This window comes from Phaethon aethereus (assembly GCF_964289735.1).
Source record: "Phaethon aethereus genome assembly, chromosome: 3".
Lineage (NCBI taxonomy): Eukaryota > Metazoa > Chordata > Aves > Phaethontiformes > Phaethontidae > Phaethon > Phaethon aethereus.
Window position 1 is genome coordinate 63829821 of NC_138576.1, and position 12995 is coordinate 63842815.

Below are 12995 nucleotides of genomic sequence, written 5' to 3' on the forward strand. Positions count from 1 at the left end.
TAGGCTATCTTTATTGGGTTTGGACCAGGATTCAAGTTTCGTACTCAAGTTGATCCATTTGAAAACATTGAAGTATATAATTTAATGTGTGGTAAGTACAATTGATGGGAGTCATCTTTGTTCAGTAAAATATATCTTTTGGGTATTGTAAATCTTCTACTAACAGATTTTTTTAAGTGTTCTTAGAAATTTGTCCTTAAGACTTGCTGCTGATTTTCATAAATAAAAAGCTGTTTGTTTTTTCTGAGAAAGGCCCAGCTTCTAAATGACTAACGGCTGTTTAGGATCTACTGGTCAGGCCACCTTGTATCTCTCCTTCCCACCGGTCACTCTCTGTATTCCTCTGGCTGCTCTGGAGCTGACGCTTTGACTTCCCACTCTGAAAACTGACTACTTCACAATCTCCCTACCATCAAGAAGGGATATTTCTCTCTTGTATCTAACTAGAGGCTTTGTCATATTAATCACTCAGGTGACCTTATTCAGGCAGAACAATAAATAACAAGTATAGGAATGGGTATGGATGTAGCTGCCAGCCAGCTCATTTCCAGAAAGCCTGAGTCAGTCACCCCCTCTGCTTTTTATGCTGTTAAACAATTCCTTGGATTTTGTCATGTGTCTTCTTATTTGTTGCTTTCCTTTACCGTATTTTTAATTTTAGTTACTTGATAGAAATAGATTTTTAATTTAGATAAAATTTTTTTTCTATTTTTGTTTACTCAATTCATATAATAAACCTCCTTCCAAATTCATCATTGTATGTGTCACTTGTTCAATTTGTGTGTTGTGTTTTTTAATACTAGATTTGGATGTTTCCCTGTCTATTCTCATTGTCTAATACAACAGGTGTTGCAAATATGCTTTTTTTTTTTTGTCTTTTTATGGACTGCAACTGTCCTGTTAGTTTGTCATCCCATTGCCTTGAAGTCTTGCTCTGGAGCTAGTTGTCTTTGCAGTAGTCAGGTTTCCTGTTTCCCACCCCTTTCTGGTGTCACTGTAGAATTCATGCTTGATAGCCGTTTCTTGCAGTCTGCTTCTGTATCTGAGGATCGCAGACAGCCCACTCCATATACAGATATTCTTTGCTTCATTTTCTGACACTGTACAGCATACCACACCAGGGAAGTGGTGTTTCTGAAAATTAGACGCATTGTGGCCCTTTCTGCTCCCCCCCATCCCTTTCAAACAATGTTACTGTGACTCCTTGTTCCTTTGTCCCTTCTTCATTCTATATTTCATGGTTTCTCCCAAGTCTATCACTAGTTTTACCACTTCCTGTTCATTTATTCTCCTTGAGGTCTTCACCTGTTTTCCATTATTTCCTGCCTACTTCTCTCTCTTGCCAGGACCTGTACTTGCTCTAACATCTTGCATCTCTGAGAGGCAAAGTACTACCAAAGGGTTTGATCCAGAAAACGCTTAATGGGAGCACTGCACATGCTTGTGATCAGTGGCGATATTCAGGTATACCACACTTAAACCATGTGTTTAAATTCTTTGCTGGAATAGGAAACAGGCCATTGTCAGGAAGCGTGTCTCTCACAGCCTTGTATGCTTTGCTGTCTTCTCATGTCATGGTTGATCTTGAACCACTTTCTTGTGCTCCCTGATCTGTTCTGTGTATGCTGCACAGGAGGGGTAGTGTCCTTACTGCCATTTCAGTGACACAAGTTCCATGAGAGATCAGGCGTTTTAAGTGCAGTCATTGAGGTCTAGATTTCCTCCGTCTTGTACAGAAGAAATTAGAAGAATTGGATGCGCAAAAAGCCAGCACATTAACTTTCAGATAGAAAATTAAGTGAGGTGACTTAACTTTCTCCTTGCCCAGGGCGTAGGTGCCTTCTGGACTGCAGAAGGGTGTCTTCTTTCACTTGTCATTTGGGGCTCTAGCGTTTCTCAGGGGGGTGCCTGACCGTACCCTCTTGCGAAGTGTAAGAGGGGATACTGTCTCCCATTCGTCCAACATTTCAGCACTTGTATGTATCTGGTGCTCATGCTTTAACTAACTGTCTTGTCTGAATAGGGGAATTTCACCTTATGTTTTCCAACGTGTTCAAATTGTCAGACCTGGGGATTTCTGGGCAGTTGTGAATTCCTGGGTACTCAAAATAACAGGAAGATAACAATGTAATTTAGCTGTTGATGTGGGGAGCTGAGTTCCAGGACTGGTTTTGATTTAGTTTTTCACTGCTTTGTGGGATGTGTTCATTGGAGCAGGGACTGCTAGGATTAGAAAGGTTGTTTTATTCTTCTTTTCAAAGCAAACCAGCTTCATCTAGAGGGAATGACATTAACATACCTGAGTGGCACAGTGGAGGGAGAAATGTGTTCAGTTCCCCATGTAGGACGGGAAGTTCAGCTCTAACTCTTGTGTTCTATGTGAGTGATCTAGACACCCAGGTTTTTTGATACAAGTGTGTCTCATCACCTGCTATGTTTTGAAAACATCTTATTTCATAGATTCAGTATGAGTTAAGTGGAGGAACAGCAAATCTATGAATGCTAGCGAGGATTAAGCATGAAATAGTGCTTGATCTCTTCAGTATTTTGAAGGTGTCTGAAGTGTCTCTGAGCATCGGTGGTAGGCAGAGCTTTTAGTTGTTTGAGTTACTTTAATGGCAGAGATTTAAGCATTTATGGGTTAGAGATGTTTTTGTGGTTAGAGTAGTTTGAAAATTTTGAAGCGTATTATTTTGGACCTAAGTGACAGGCAGAAACCTATGTTCTGTCTAGTTTCTTTTATGGCTTTACCCTTTAGTGATGCTTGTTAACTGAAGCTTATGTGTTTAATTTTCAGATAATTGAAAAACCAAAAACAAACAGAAAAACCCAAACAAAAATAACTTTTTGTCATTTTTTTCTGTCATTTTTTGCACTTGTTCTGTCCCTCTCTACAAGCAGACTAATACCACCCTGAGCCATAGGTAAGAACAAGTGTGCTTCCTTTTAAAGTGGTTACATTGTCTTCCCTTTTTGGTTTATGATCAGCAAGCAGTGCAGCTTTGAGTCACCCATACTTGTAATCACAATACAAGCAGCAGCGTATTACAGTCTTTCTCATCCAGTTAATACCATTTGAATTCTTTCATAGATTTGCTTGATTTGAAACCAGCCCCAAACAATGGAACTCATGGACGCCTAAACCATCTTTTAAGGAACCCCGTTTATACTCCCCACCATCCCAAAGAAGCAAGCCATCCTTCTGAATGCTCTGTGGTGGGACAAAGAGCCTTTTCAGTAAGCCTTGGCTGCTCCTGCAGGGCAGGGGTAGGTACTGAAATGGTTGAAGTTGAGGAGGCAGACGTCTGTGTTGTATCCAGAGGGAAACTCTGGATTCCCATGTGTTTATCATAACCTGATAGTTTTGCAGTCCCCTACTATCATTTTCAAAATCAAATCTTGCCTGGGTTGGTGGGTACTTAACTATGCTGAAATTTCCCTTCTGTGAATATTGTGTGGCTTTCAAGGCTCTGTAGATTTGTTTGTGGCAAAAACAGTCGGTTTCTGCAGATTCTCTGTAGCCCCTCTCCAGTGGATGTCAATGAGTTCTGTATGGGGATAACTTGCGAGGCAGATGTTGCATTCGGTACTTTATGTATAGCACTGGCTCATAATATGCTTTGTAGAACACTTAGTACAATCTCACTGTTTTTGCTTTATAATTATAGGGTTTGCCAATACGGGATTTTCATCAGCGTTTAAATCTCACTGAAACAGAAGGTAAGCATTTAGACAGTAATATAAAATTATAACAAAAATGTAAGAATTATTAAAAATATAAAATGTTTCATGTCTAAACTTCTGAGCAAATCTGAAGTACATGGAGTAAAAATTCTTTCAAATACTAGCTGGGACTATAGTTCTGAGGCTTTCAGTCCTACTGAAACATTTGTTCTCAAATGTATCCGTATACATGTGTCTTTGTGGCACATGTATTATCTGATAATTCTGCATTTTCTAGCACTGAAGTAATGAGCATTCCAAAATGGGAAGCAAAAGCAGTGTATGAGGAAGTATCTGATAAGAAGTCCCTGCAAATACTGGCATCTTGATGGCAGCATACTTTTAATGAAGCATAAAGGGTATTTTACATGGTGAAGTTGTTACATGGTCTTAAGCTATTGCTTGTTTTGCTTAAGCTTTATTTCCATTCTTTGGACATATACATGCCATGTTTGAGCTGCAGTTTGCAAGGCTGTAGGATGTGCTCATGACATAAAACAAACTGTTTTGAGCATGAAGCAGGTAAGACAATAAGTAAATCATGAAAACCGTAAGTCAAAATGGAATGTAGCCCTTTGTGCTAATACATTAAAAGATGAAATCAAGATGATTAGGCTGTCAGAAAGAGATGTAGGCTGATAGAGTCCTTGCCTTGTATGTGTTCATGAAACCTTATTTCTTACGCAAATAAACTCTGTATTTGGCAACACCCCACTGTAGCTCACTATTAAGAACTGGACTTGAATGCCAGTTACAGGCAGGATCCAGTACTTGCTGCTTATTCAGGGCTATTTTTAAGGCTTCTGTTGGTTTCTTTAGTTTGTCCTGGCACAAAGAGTGGCTAGAGCTTTCTTGAATCTTTTCCACTAATGACAGGGCATCTTTTTAAAATGTGTCCCAGAACCCTTTTAAAATAACTCTTTCAGTATTATAGCACTCATGAGAGCAACAAAATGAAATCCAGTTAGTACAATATGGTGTGCTTTCCCCTAAGCATGCAAGTGGTTGCACTGAAACAGACTCTGCTAATGTGTAGGTAGATGCCTGAGTGCCTTATTGAACCCCCTTTGAAGAAATATGGCAAGGCCAGGCGCATAACCTATTTCAGTTCAGTTTTGTAGAAATAGGAACCTAAGGCTCTAAACCTACGTTTTTGAAACAGTAGGATTTTGGCTTAGATTATCAGTGAGACCTGGTTTAGCACTGGTCTTGATAGCAGTACTTTCCTTATAAATTGCATAAATTAAACACTTACTAATTAGATATAAAAAGTATTATCACAGAGGAAAGAACTCTAGTAACCAACCTAGATTCTCCTTAAGACTATTTAGAGTTTATTAGTTATCTCAGTTTGCATATTCTCTCATTGATTGTCATAACTTGACAGCCTGTAAGAACAACAAAATATTAACTGCATTTTTAGTTTTGTGGGGGGGGAAAAAAAAAAGGAATTGTTTGCCTTTTCCCTCATGGGTGGAGAAATAAATGTCATAATCTTGACATTTTTTGTGTTGCGGAATTATTGTGGGAAAAACCTGCAACATTCATTGCTCAATTTCTTTCTCCATTTAAAATAGTTGCCTTGAAATTGTAGTTCTGCATAATTTGGGGATCATGGTGACTTACTTAATGGAATATATACTTTGTCGTCTTCTTTATAATACAGCTGTGTAATGATTGAAAATATTTGCATTTCAATAGCAAAGTAATACTTTTGTAATCTTAAAATATTTCCATGATTTTCCTCATTTTTTATTTTACATCAGAAAACTCCAAAACTTTTTCAAGTTTCAACTTTTTCAAAAACCTTATTTTTGTTTGTTTCCAGTTGGCATATATTTAAATATTCAGTGTTTTGATGAAAGTGTTGTCTGTCTTAGGGATTAAAAACTGAAACCTTCTGCTAACATGTGACTGCAGCAGATGACTGCATGTTTCTTATGACTCTGTTTTTCTTTAAAATCAGTGGTATTGACTCTAAAGTAATTCTGTTGCTAACTCTGCTTAACTTTTCAGCTTCTGTCTAATGACTTAGCCTCTGATGATCCCTCATAGCTTCTTTCTGATAACAGTTTTAAAGAAAAGTCTTCACTCTTCCATTGGATGCAGTAGTTGACCAATAAACAGGCAATGCCTTAGGCAAGGGTCTGCCAAAAACCCTTTGCAGTATCATACATAAAATATTTGGAGACAACTTTATATACAAACTTTCTAAAGAGATGTGGCCCATGAGAGAGGAGGAGAAGGAAGGTTTTGTGTCTGTCACGCTCATTGTAAAGTGAGTCTTCGCACATCTGAAAATCCAACCAGTACTTCACTGTATTGTTTATTTAGTGCTCTATACTTGTTAGTCCTTTAAATGTCACCTTTACATACAAATTTGTTGTTTCTACTTAAATAGTCGCCTCAGCAGATTTCAAATCACCACAATTGGTTACTGTCCCATCTAAATGTTATGTAGAAGCAGATCCCACATTACATATTTAAATTGAAACACAAGGTCAACAAAGACTTTAACTTTGTAAGTCAGATCCATCCCCTGTTTTAAATGGCAAAGTGTTTTGGTTTTGCAGCTACAAAATGACTGTGTGGTGTTTAGCTGCCTGCTAGGTTAAGCCACAACAAAAATATAAACTTAATTTTTACAGTATTAGTTTAAATGATTGCTTTATACTGGCTTTGTCATTTAATTTATTGCCTTAGCATAGAAACTATACCTTTGGTGTAAGAATGATTTTTGTTTGTTTGTTTTGTTCCGTTACTGTGACTTCTCTGTTTGGCAACTGGAAACTGGGGCAACCTTAGGTGTATGAAAGAGGAAGATGCTTAACAACCAGTATTGATTGAAATGTAACAAGCACTATTTCTGCTGCAGTTAAGAAGATAGAGAAGCTTACTTTGCCCTATGGACGGCCCAGGGTTCTGCAGAAGAGACATAATTACTGCATCCTTTACCATTACCGCTATGTTAGTGCATACAGCAAGGACTACCGGATGTCCCTGTGGAGTGCGTACACTGTTAACAAAGACGTAAGTATATGAAGAAAGGTTAGAATCAACCTTGAAAGGTAAAAAACTTGAATGCTGGTTACTCCTGAACCTGAACTTCTTAGCTCTGCTCATAATATTATCTCCCAGGGAACTAAGTAGAATCAAGTGAGATAAAAGGAGGAATTTTGTATGAGCTTTTCTTCACTTCCTTATGTTAATAAGGATTGGCTTTGACTCCTTCCTGTTTCTTGGAGTGAGCTGCCGTTTTGCCTCCAGAGTGAGCAGATCCACCAAGAAGTGAGGAGCCCATTGCCATTGATACAGAAGCCCTCTGAGTCTGCACTGGCTTACTGCTTGGCAGCGTAGGTCTGCTCCAGAAGTCTGCCAGTGCTGTCCTTAAAGTCTGGTTTCAACATGGGTTTTGTGGTCTTAAAGCAGTGTTTGTGGTGTGGCAGGATCCTTTTGAAACAATCCCTAGACAGTCTTGAACTGTTCACGCCCTGATCCCATCCTTCTCTTGGAAGATCATTCTGATTAGGGAAAAAGAGGTTGGTGGAGATAAATCTGCTCTTTGCGGTCCTAAACCCTATACTAAGATGCACATGTTCATGCAGAGCACTGACCTTGTGAATGAAAGTTGTTTTTTCAAGTTTACCTTTCCTGTTCAGAGAAAATTTAGAAGCCACATCATACTTAAAATGAATTAGGACAGTAGAGGATGCTTTTTAGTTTGATTATCTAGGAATCATAGGTTTTAAATAATGACTGTTACAAGTAAATTTAACTAAACTCTGGCAAGGTTTGCTTGATCCTAAATATTTTGAGGTTAGTGGCATGAAGCAACCAGTTACTGTGACAAGTGGCCCAGTGGAGAGAGATGGCTAACAACACATCTGGCTGCCTCTGATTCCTAGCCTGAATGAACAAGTACATTCAGAGTAGATAACCTCATCTTTAATGGGCACTTCTACGTTCTCTTTTGGAAGATGTTATTCTCAACTCGACTGAAATGGAGCAGTTCTGTTCACTTTATTTCCCAGTGTTGTGGTTTAGCCCCAGACAGCAACTAAGCACCACGCTGCCACTTGCTCACCTCCCTGTCCCTGCCTAGGTGGGATGGGGGAGAGAATTGGAAAAAAACCTTGTGGGTTGAGATAAAAACAGTTTAATAGGACAGTAAAGGAAGGGGAAATAATAATAACAGCAACAGGAACATTACTGATAAAGGAATCCACAAAAACAAGTGATGTACAGTACAACAATTGCTCACCACCTGGTGTTTGATAGCCGGTCCCTGAGTAGCGATTCACGCCCATGGGCAACACCAATTTTATATACTGAGCATGACATCATATGGTGGGAAGTATCCTTTTGGCCAGTCTGGGTCATCTGTCCTGGCTGTGCCCCCTCACAGCTCCTTGTGCACCTCCCCGCTGGCAGAGCATGGGAAGCTGAGATGTCCTTGTCTGAGTATGAGCACTACAACTACTTAGAAAGAACTGAAGACATCAGTGTGTTACCAACATTATTCGCATACTAAATCCAAAACAGAGCAGTATACCAGCTATTAGGAAGAAAATTAAGTCTATCCCAGCTGAAGCCAGGACCAAAATATATGAAGGGAGGCTTGTTTTCCACTGACAGAAGAGGAACAATTCTTGCATCTTAGTTAAGTCCCTTCACACCATTAAAGGCAGTTGCAGCTCAATATTTAGAGTTTTGCAGTCCCCCACACTAAGAGGTGTCTTGTCGGTCAGCTATCTCTTTTACCAATGATACTTTCTTCTTGTTCCATAGGACGAATGGATTTCTGCTACAGAAGATACCTCCAGCTGTTTACACACAGATGTTCGTATTTCTTTTAATCATAACCAAACATGCTTGTTTTACAACAATCATCCTCGCCTAACTTATGGATTCCTTTCTCCTCCAAGTAAGTACAGTGCCTTCATTGTACAGCATATCTGATTTAAATAGTATGTGATGTAGTATGTGTAGTCTTTTATAGATGTTCTTGATAACTAATCAGCATAGGAAGCAGTAGTTGCTGAATTGTTGCAGTTCACTTCCACACACGAGAAAGAAAAACATTTTAGGCACTTCAGCAGTTGGTGAGTTGTCCAAGGTCATTTAATACTTCCTGAAAGCTTTGGAACTTGTCAGGTTTCTAAAGTGGCATCTCATAGAAGAAGCTGGAAGAAACATGTAAACCTTGAGTCAACTCTGGCAAGCTAGTAAGTTGCAAATTCACTTTGTATGACAGGTGTTAGTTGGAACTATCCAAAGTAAAATTTAGGGATGTTTCATTAAGTAAATAAAACCCACCTTGATAAGTTTATTTGCTATTTGAAATACACTGTTGTGTGCCATATGTGGTCTTTTGTAAAGCAATTCAGCATTGGTCTGAAGAATATAGCTCTGATTCTCAAACATATTACAAAATAGTTAGCTGTTTACAAGGGGTTAAATTGTTTGTGAACTGTTACTGACCTGATCTGGAAGCATTTTATGTTGACCTTACTGCAGGTTATTTAAACATCCACATCAAGTGTAATTCGCAAGTTTCCAAAAGAGCTCCTGTTTTTATGCCTAGATTCTGCAGTCAGAACAAGTTGGTCTGACACTTGTGAAGTGAATTTTATTCTCTTCTCCACAATTCAAAAGTCTGTTCTGATATTTTTAAATCACATGAAAATGTGTCCACTGTATATCTGACAAGTGCAATTACTACTGCTGCTTATAAGATTGTTTATTTTGAATGGGATCCAGCATGTAACTGAAGTTTAGCACTTGGACCCACATCAGCTTTGGAAAGTGAAGTTAGGTCAGCTCCACCTTAATGTTATTACACCAATTTTGAAAAGCATGAAAATGTAAGTTTAAAGTAACAAAGCTAAGTAATTAATTGCTGCTTTGTTTTAGATTTTATGGCAGATGGAAAGAAACCCCACTATGATGCCTTGCTTACCAGCAACATTGTGCCAATGTATCCTGCATTTAAAGGTATTTTATTTGTATGCATATTTTGTGTGCACAGTTGAATATAAGAAAGACTGCTGATTTTTTTTTTCCTTGCTTCCAAACCATGCAAATGACCTGTGGTTCAGCTGCCTCTGTAAAGTAAGACCTCCCCCAACGGTGGACTTCTTACCTCAATGAAAAGTTCCTTGAAGTAGGATTATCACTCATGTGAAGAAGGCCCACCATTGCGAGCTTATGATTCCTAATCAACTGGCTCGTTACATGGGAGCATAGTATTAGTGTCTCCACTTTAATGTCTGACATTTTTCTTTGCATTTTCTTATTCAGTACAAAACCCTGTTTAGGTAGGTATCTTCTAGGGAACCCAGATACCATATATAATTATGTGAGTTAAATTCATTTCCAGTTTAGGAATGTCTTCTAAACTCAGATGAGTTTCCAGGCAGGAATCTAGGGTCTCAATCACTAAGGAAACATGAAAATAAGCATGTGTCTAGAAGAAAAGATATGAAGACCTCAGCTTCTCTCACCTTTCCTCCACTAGCCTCTCTGTGATTTGGTTTCCAAGGAAAGAAACCAAGGCCACAGAGGAGCAGCATCACTATGCCTCAGTCAGGTTTGTGGTTAGGATGACTGAAACCACAGTGCCAGCAGATACTGCAGTGCATGCTGCTGCTCAGTTAGATGCAATCTTTAAAAACTTAAACACCTGTATAATTTATTATTTTCCTAGCTTATCATGTCTGTTTATATTCCACTGAAAACTCTGCAGAGTTGTATTAACAGCTTCTACCTTGGAGGTTGTTTCCTACTTCCATTACTGTGTTTCAGTGTTATGGAACTACTTCCATCAATATCTGCTACCTGAATATGCTGCAGCCAGGAGTGGTGTCAATGTAGTCAGTGGTCCTGTGTTTGATTATGACTCCGATGGGCTCTATGATACCCTGGAAAAGGTGAAAAGGTGGGAACCTTTCACATTCTAATCCTTTGTTTCTTTCCTTCATTAGTGTCCAAAAGTAACTATGATCCTTGTTATAAAGGAAAGCATCTTGCGGAGATTGGCCCTTGGCAGGTTACATCAGTTCAGAGAGACAGTCAGATGACCCTAAGCGGATAGAGACATGTAAAGATAAGAAATAAGCAACAAGCACAAAGAGAAAATGCAGCCTCAAAATGTGTCATCCTAAAACCTGAAGGTGAAGTGTAAGAGAAGCTGTTGCATGTGGAAGAATGTCTGCTAGCCTGAAAACTTATGACATTGCCTGTAGGAGTGGATGAGGTAGGGTCTTATTCCTGGTGTCATGGTTGACACTTTCTGAGCTGTTTTACTACAGTTGTGAGTACAATTACACTGGTTAACAAAATTGGTTCAAGCCAGCAGGAAGATGGTTTTATGGGCTCAGGCTGAACTCTCCAACTACTCTGAATCCTTACATATTTTTATGATAAATCAGTTTGTTGTTATACCTCATCAATCTTGTTACTTAGATCAGCCTACATGCCAAACTTGATCTGCAAAATAGTAATTACAAAGAAGTAATCATCCAGGCGTAAGCTTTCTTCGGGCTAAAAAAGTAGATTGCAAAAATTGATATGCCAGAATATAGCTGATTTGCTATCATTTGGTTGTTGTGCAAGTATGATTTGGTGGATTTACAGAAAGATCTTTTGTGTTTCAGACATGCCAGTAATTCAGAAGTTCTGGTTCCAACTCACTTCTTCATTGTGCTGACTAGTTGTAAAAATACTTCTGAAACTCCTCTGGAGTGTGAAGGGTCTCTAGATGCCTTACCTTTCATTGTACCTCACAGAGAAGACAACAGTGAAAGCTGTGCAGTAAGTAGTCTATTGAGTCCCAAGTCAGGCTTGAGCTTGTTTTGCTTGGATATCAGTGATTAACTAGTTAAAGACTGTAAAAATGATACAGTCTAACACCATCGTCTTGACAGAGCAGACAATATTTTTGTAAACAGAATTATGTTAAAGACTATATATATGTTCAAATGTGAAAATAGATGTTCCCTGTTCAAAGAGAAAAACTTACAGCTAGCAGGGTAGAGTTAGAGTATGTTGAGACCATCAGTATGATGCACTACAGAAGTCTATGTATGTAAGTATCCAGTCAACAGCTGAGAAGGATGAGAGCTTCTAGGAGAAGATGAGTCATCCACAAAGAAAGGTCAGTGCTAGGCCAAATGTATTCCCAAAAGGAGAAGACACAGATGTTCCTGAAAAGCATTAGTTGCTTCTAACTTGAGTAACTTGGCATTGTGATGGGAATGCGCATAGCTACACTACATATAAACCAGAACAAAGCACGGAAAGTGCATAGATGTGTCCCACAGTGAAGAATTACACTTCCAGTGTCAGGCACAGCTCTCGGAAATAGTTTTATCAGAGTTGGTGGAGCGATTCTGGACCTCACCTGCCATTCCCCATTATCACAAACTTCCACTGCTGCAGCTAAAAGTTCTGGATACTTGAGGAAGTAACAGCAAGTACTAAATTCAGGCAAGCTTATAATTATTTATAACGCAGTGCTCTCTGTAAGATGTTTGCCAACAGTTACTGCTTTCTGTCTTTAAAAAACATCAGAATGTATTTTGCTAATTGATAAATGTATGTCAGGAAAAAAAGATGTTTTACAAACCCTTTTTTTCCTCCTCTGTCCTCATAGGACGGCAAGTCTGAGTCTGTGTGGGTTGAAGAGAGAATGAAGTTTCATACAGCTCGGATCAGAGATGTAGAATTGCTTACTGGACTCAGCTTCTATCAAGACAGAAAACAGCCAGTGTCTGAGATTTTACAGTTAAAAACATATTTACCAACTTTTGAAACAGTCTGATTTTTCCTATGGAACGTTGTTATCCATTTCACAACTGATTTGTAAATAGACTGTTTTTAAAGAAAACGTCTTTTTTTAAATAAGCTGGAACACTTATTGAGAACTCTTGACCAAAATGCCAGTAGGGAGGAGAGTGGGTGCCATATTTGTATCTCAGGGACTCCTGATGGACTATGTATGTAACACAGGATGGCAGCTCCTGTCATTCCCACTTGAATGTGGTAGAACCATGTCCATTATTAAATGCTAACAGCATTTGATCATCATAGTTTGAGACATGAACAAAAACGTTATCTTTTATATGCACTGGAGAGGGAGAAGTTTAAAAAGCATGGGTTATGATCAATAGTCTACTTTAAAAATATAGATGGCAAATACAGTTCTGGGAAATAACTACATTCTTGGTGACCATTGAAATATAGTAGCAGCACCTCTCACTTCAGTTTTCCTT

The 12995-nt window shown here is 38.7% G+C and overlaps 1 protein-coding gene across 1 annotated transcript in view; it reads left to right on the top strand.

Moving 5' to 3' along the window:
• Window positions 1-12544, top strand: part of ENPP1 (ectonucleotide pyrophosphatase/phosphodiesterase 1) — a gene marked incomplete at both ends in the record, with an annotated part of 56721 nt that extends 44177 nt beyond the window's left edge. The window contains 9 exons of the mRNA XM_081997778.1: window positions 4-91; window positions 3092-3267; window positions 3669-3720; window positions 6599-6753; window positions 8512-8647; window positions 9637-9717; window positions 10528-10660; window positions 11379-11535; window positions 12377-12544. Coding sequence (XP_081853904.1) covers window positions 4-91; window positions 3092-3267; window positions 3669-3720; window positions 6599-6753; window positions 8512-8647; window positions 9637-9717; window positions 10528-10660; window positions 11379-11535; window positions 12377-12544 — 1146 coding nt within the window. The remainder of the gene's footprint in view (window positions 1-3; window positions 92-3091; window positions 3268-3668; window positions 3721-6598; window positions 6754-8511; window positions 8648-9636; window positions 9718-10527; window positions 10661-11378; window positions 11536-12376) is intronic.
• Between the last annotated feature and the right edge of the window lie 451 nt (window positions 12545-12995).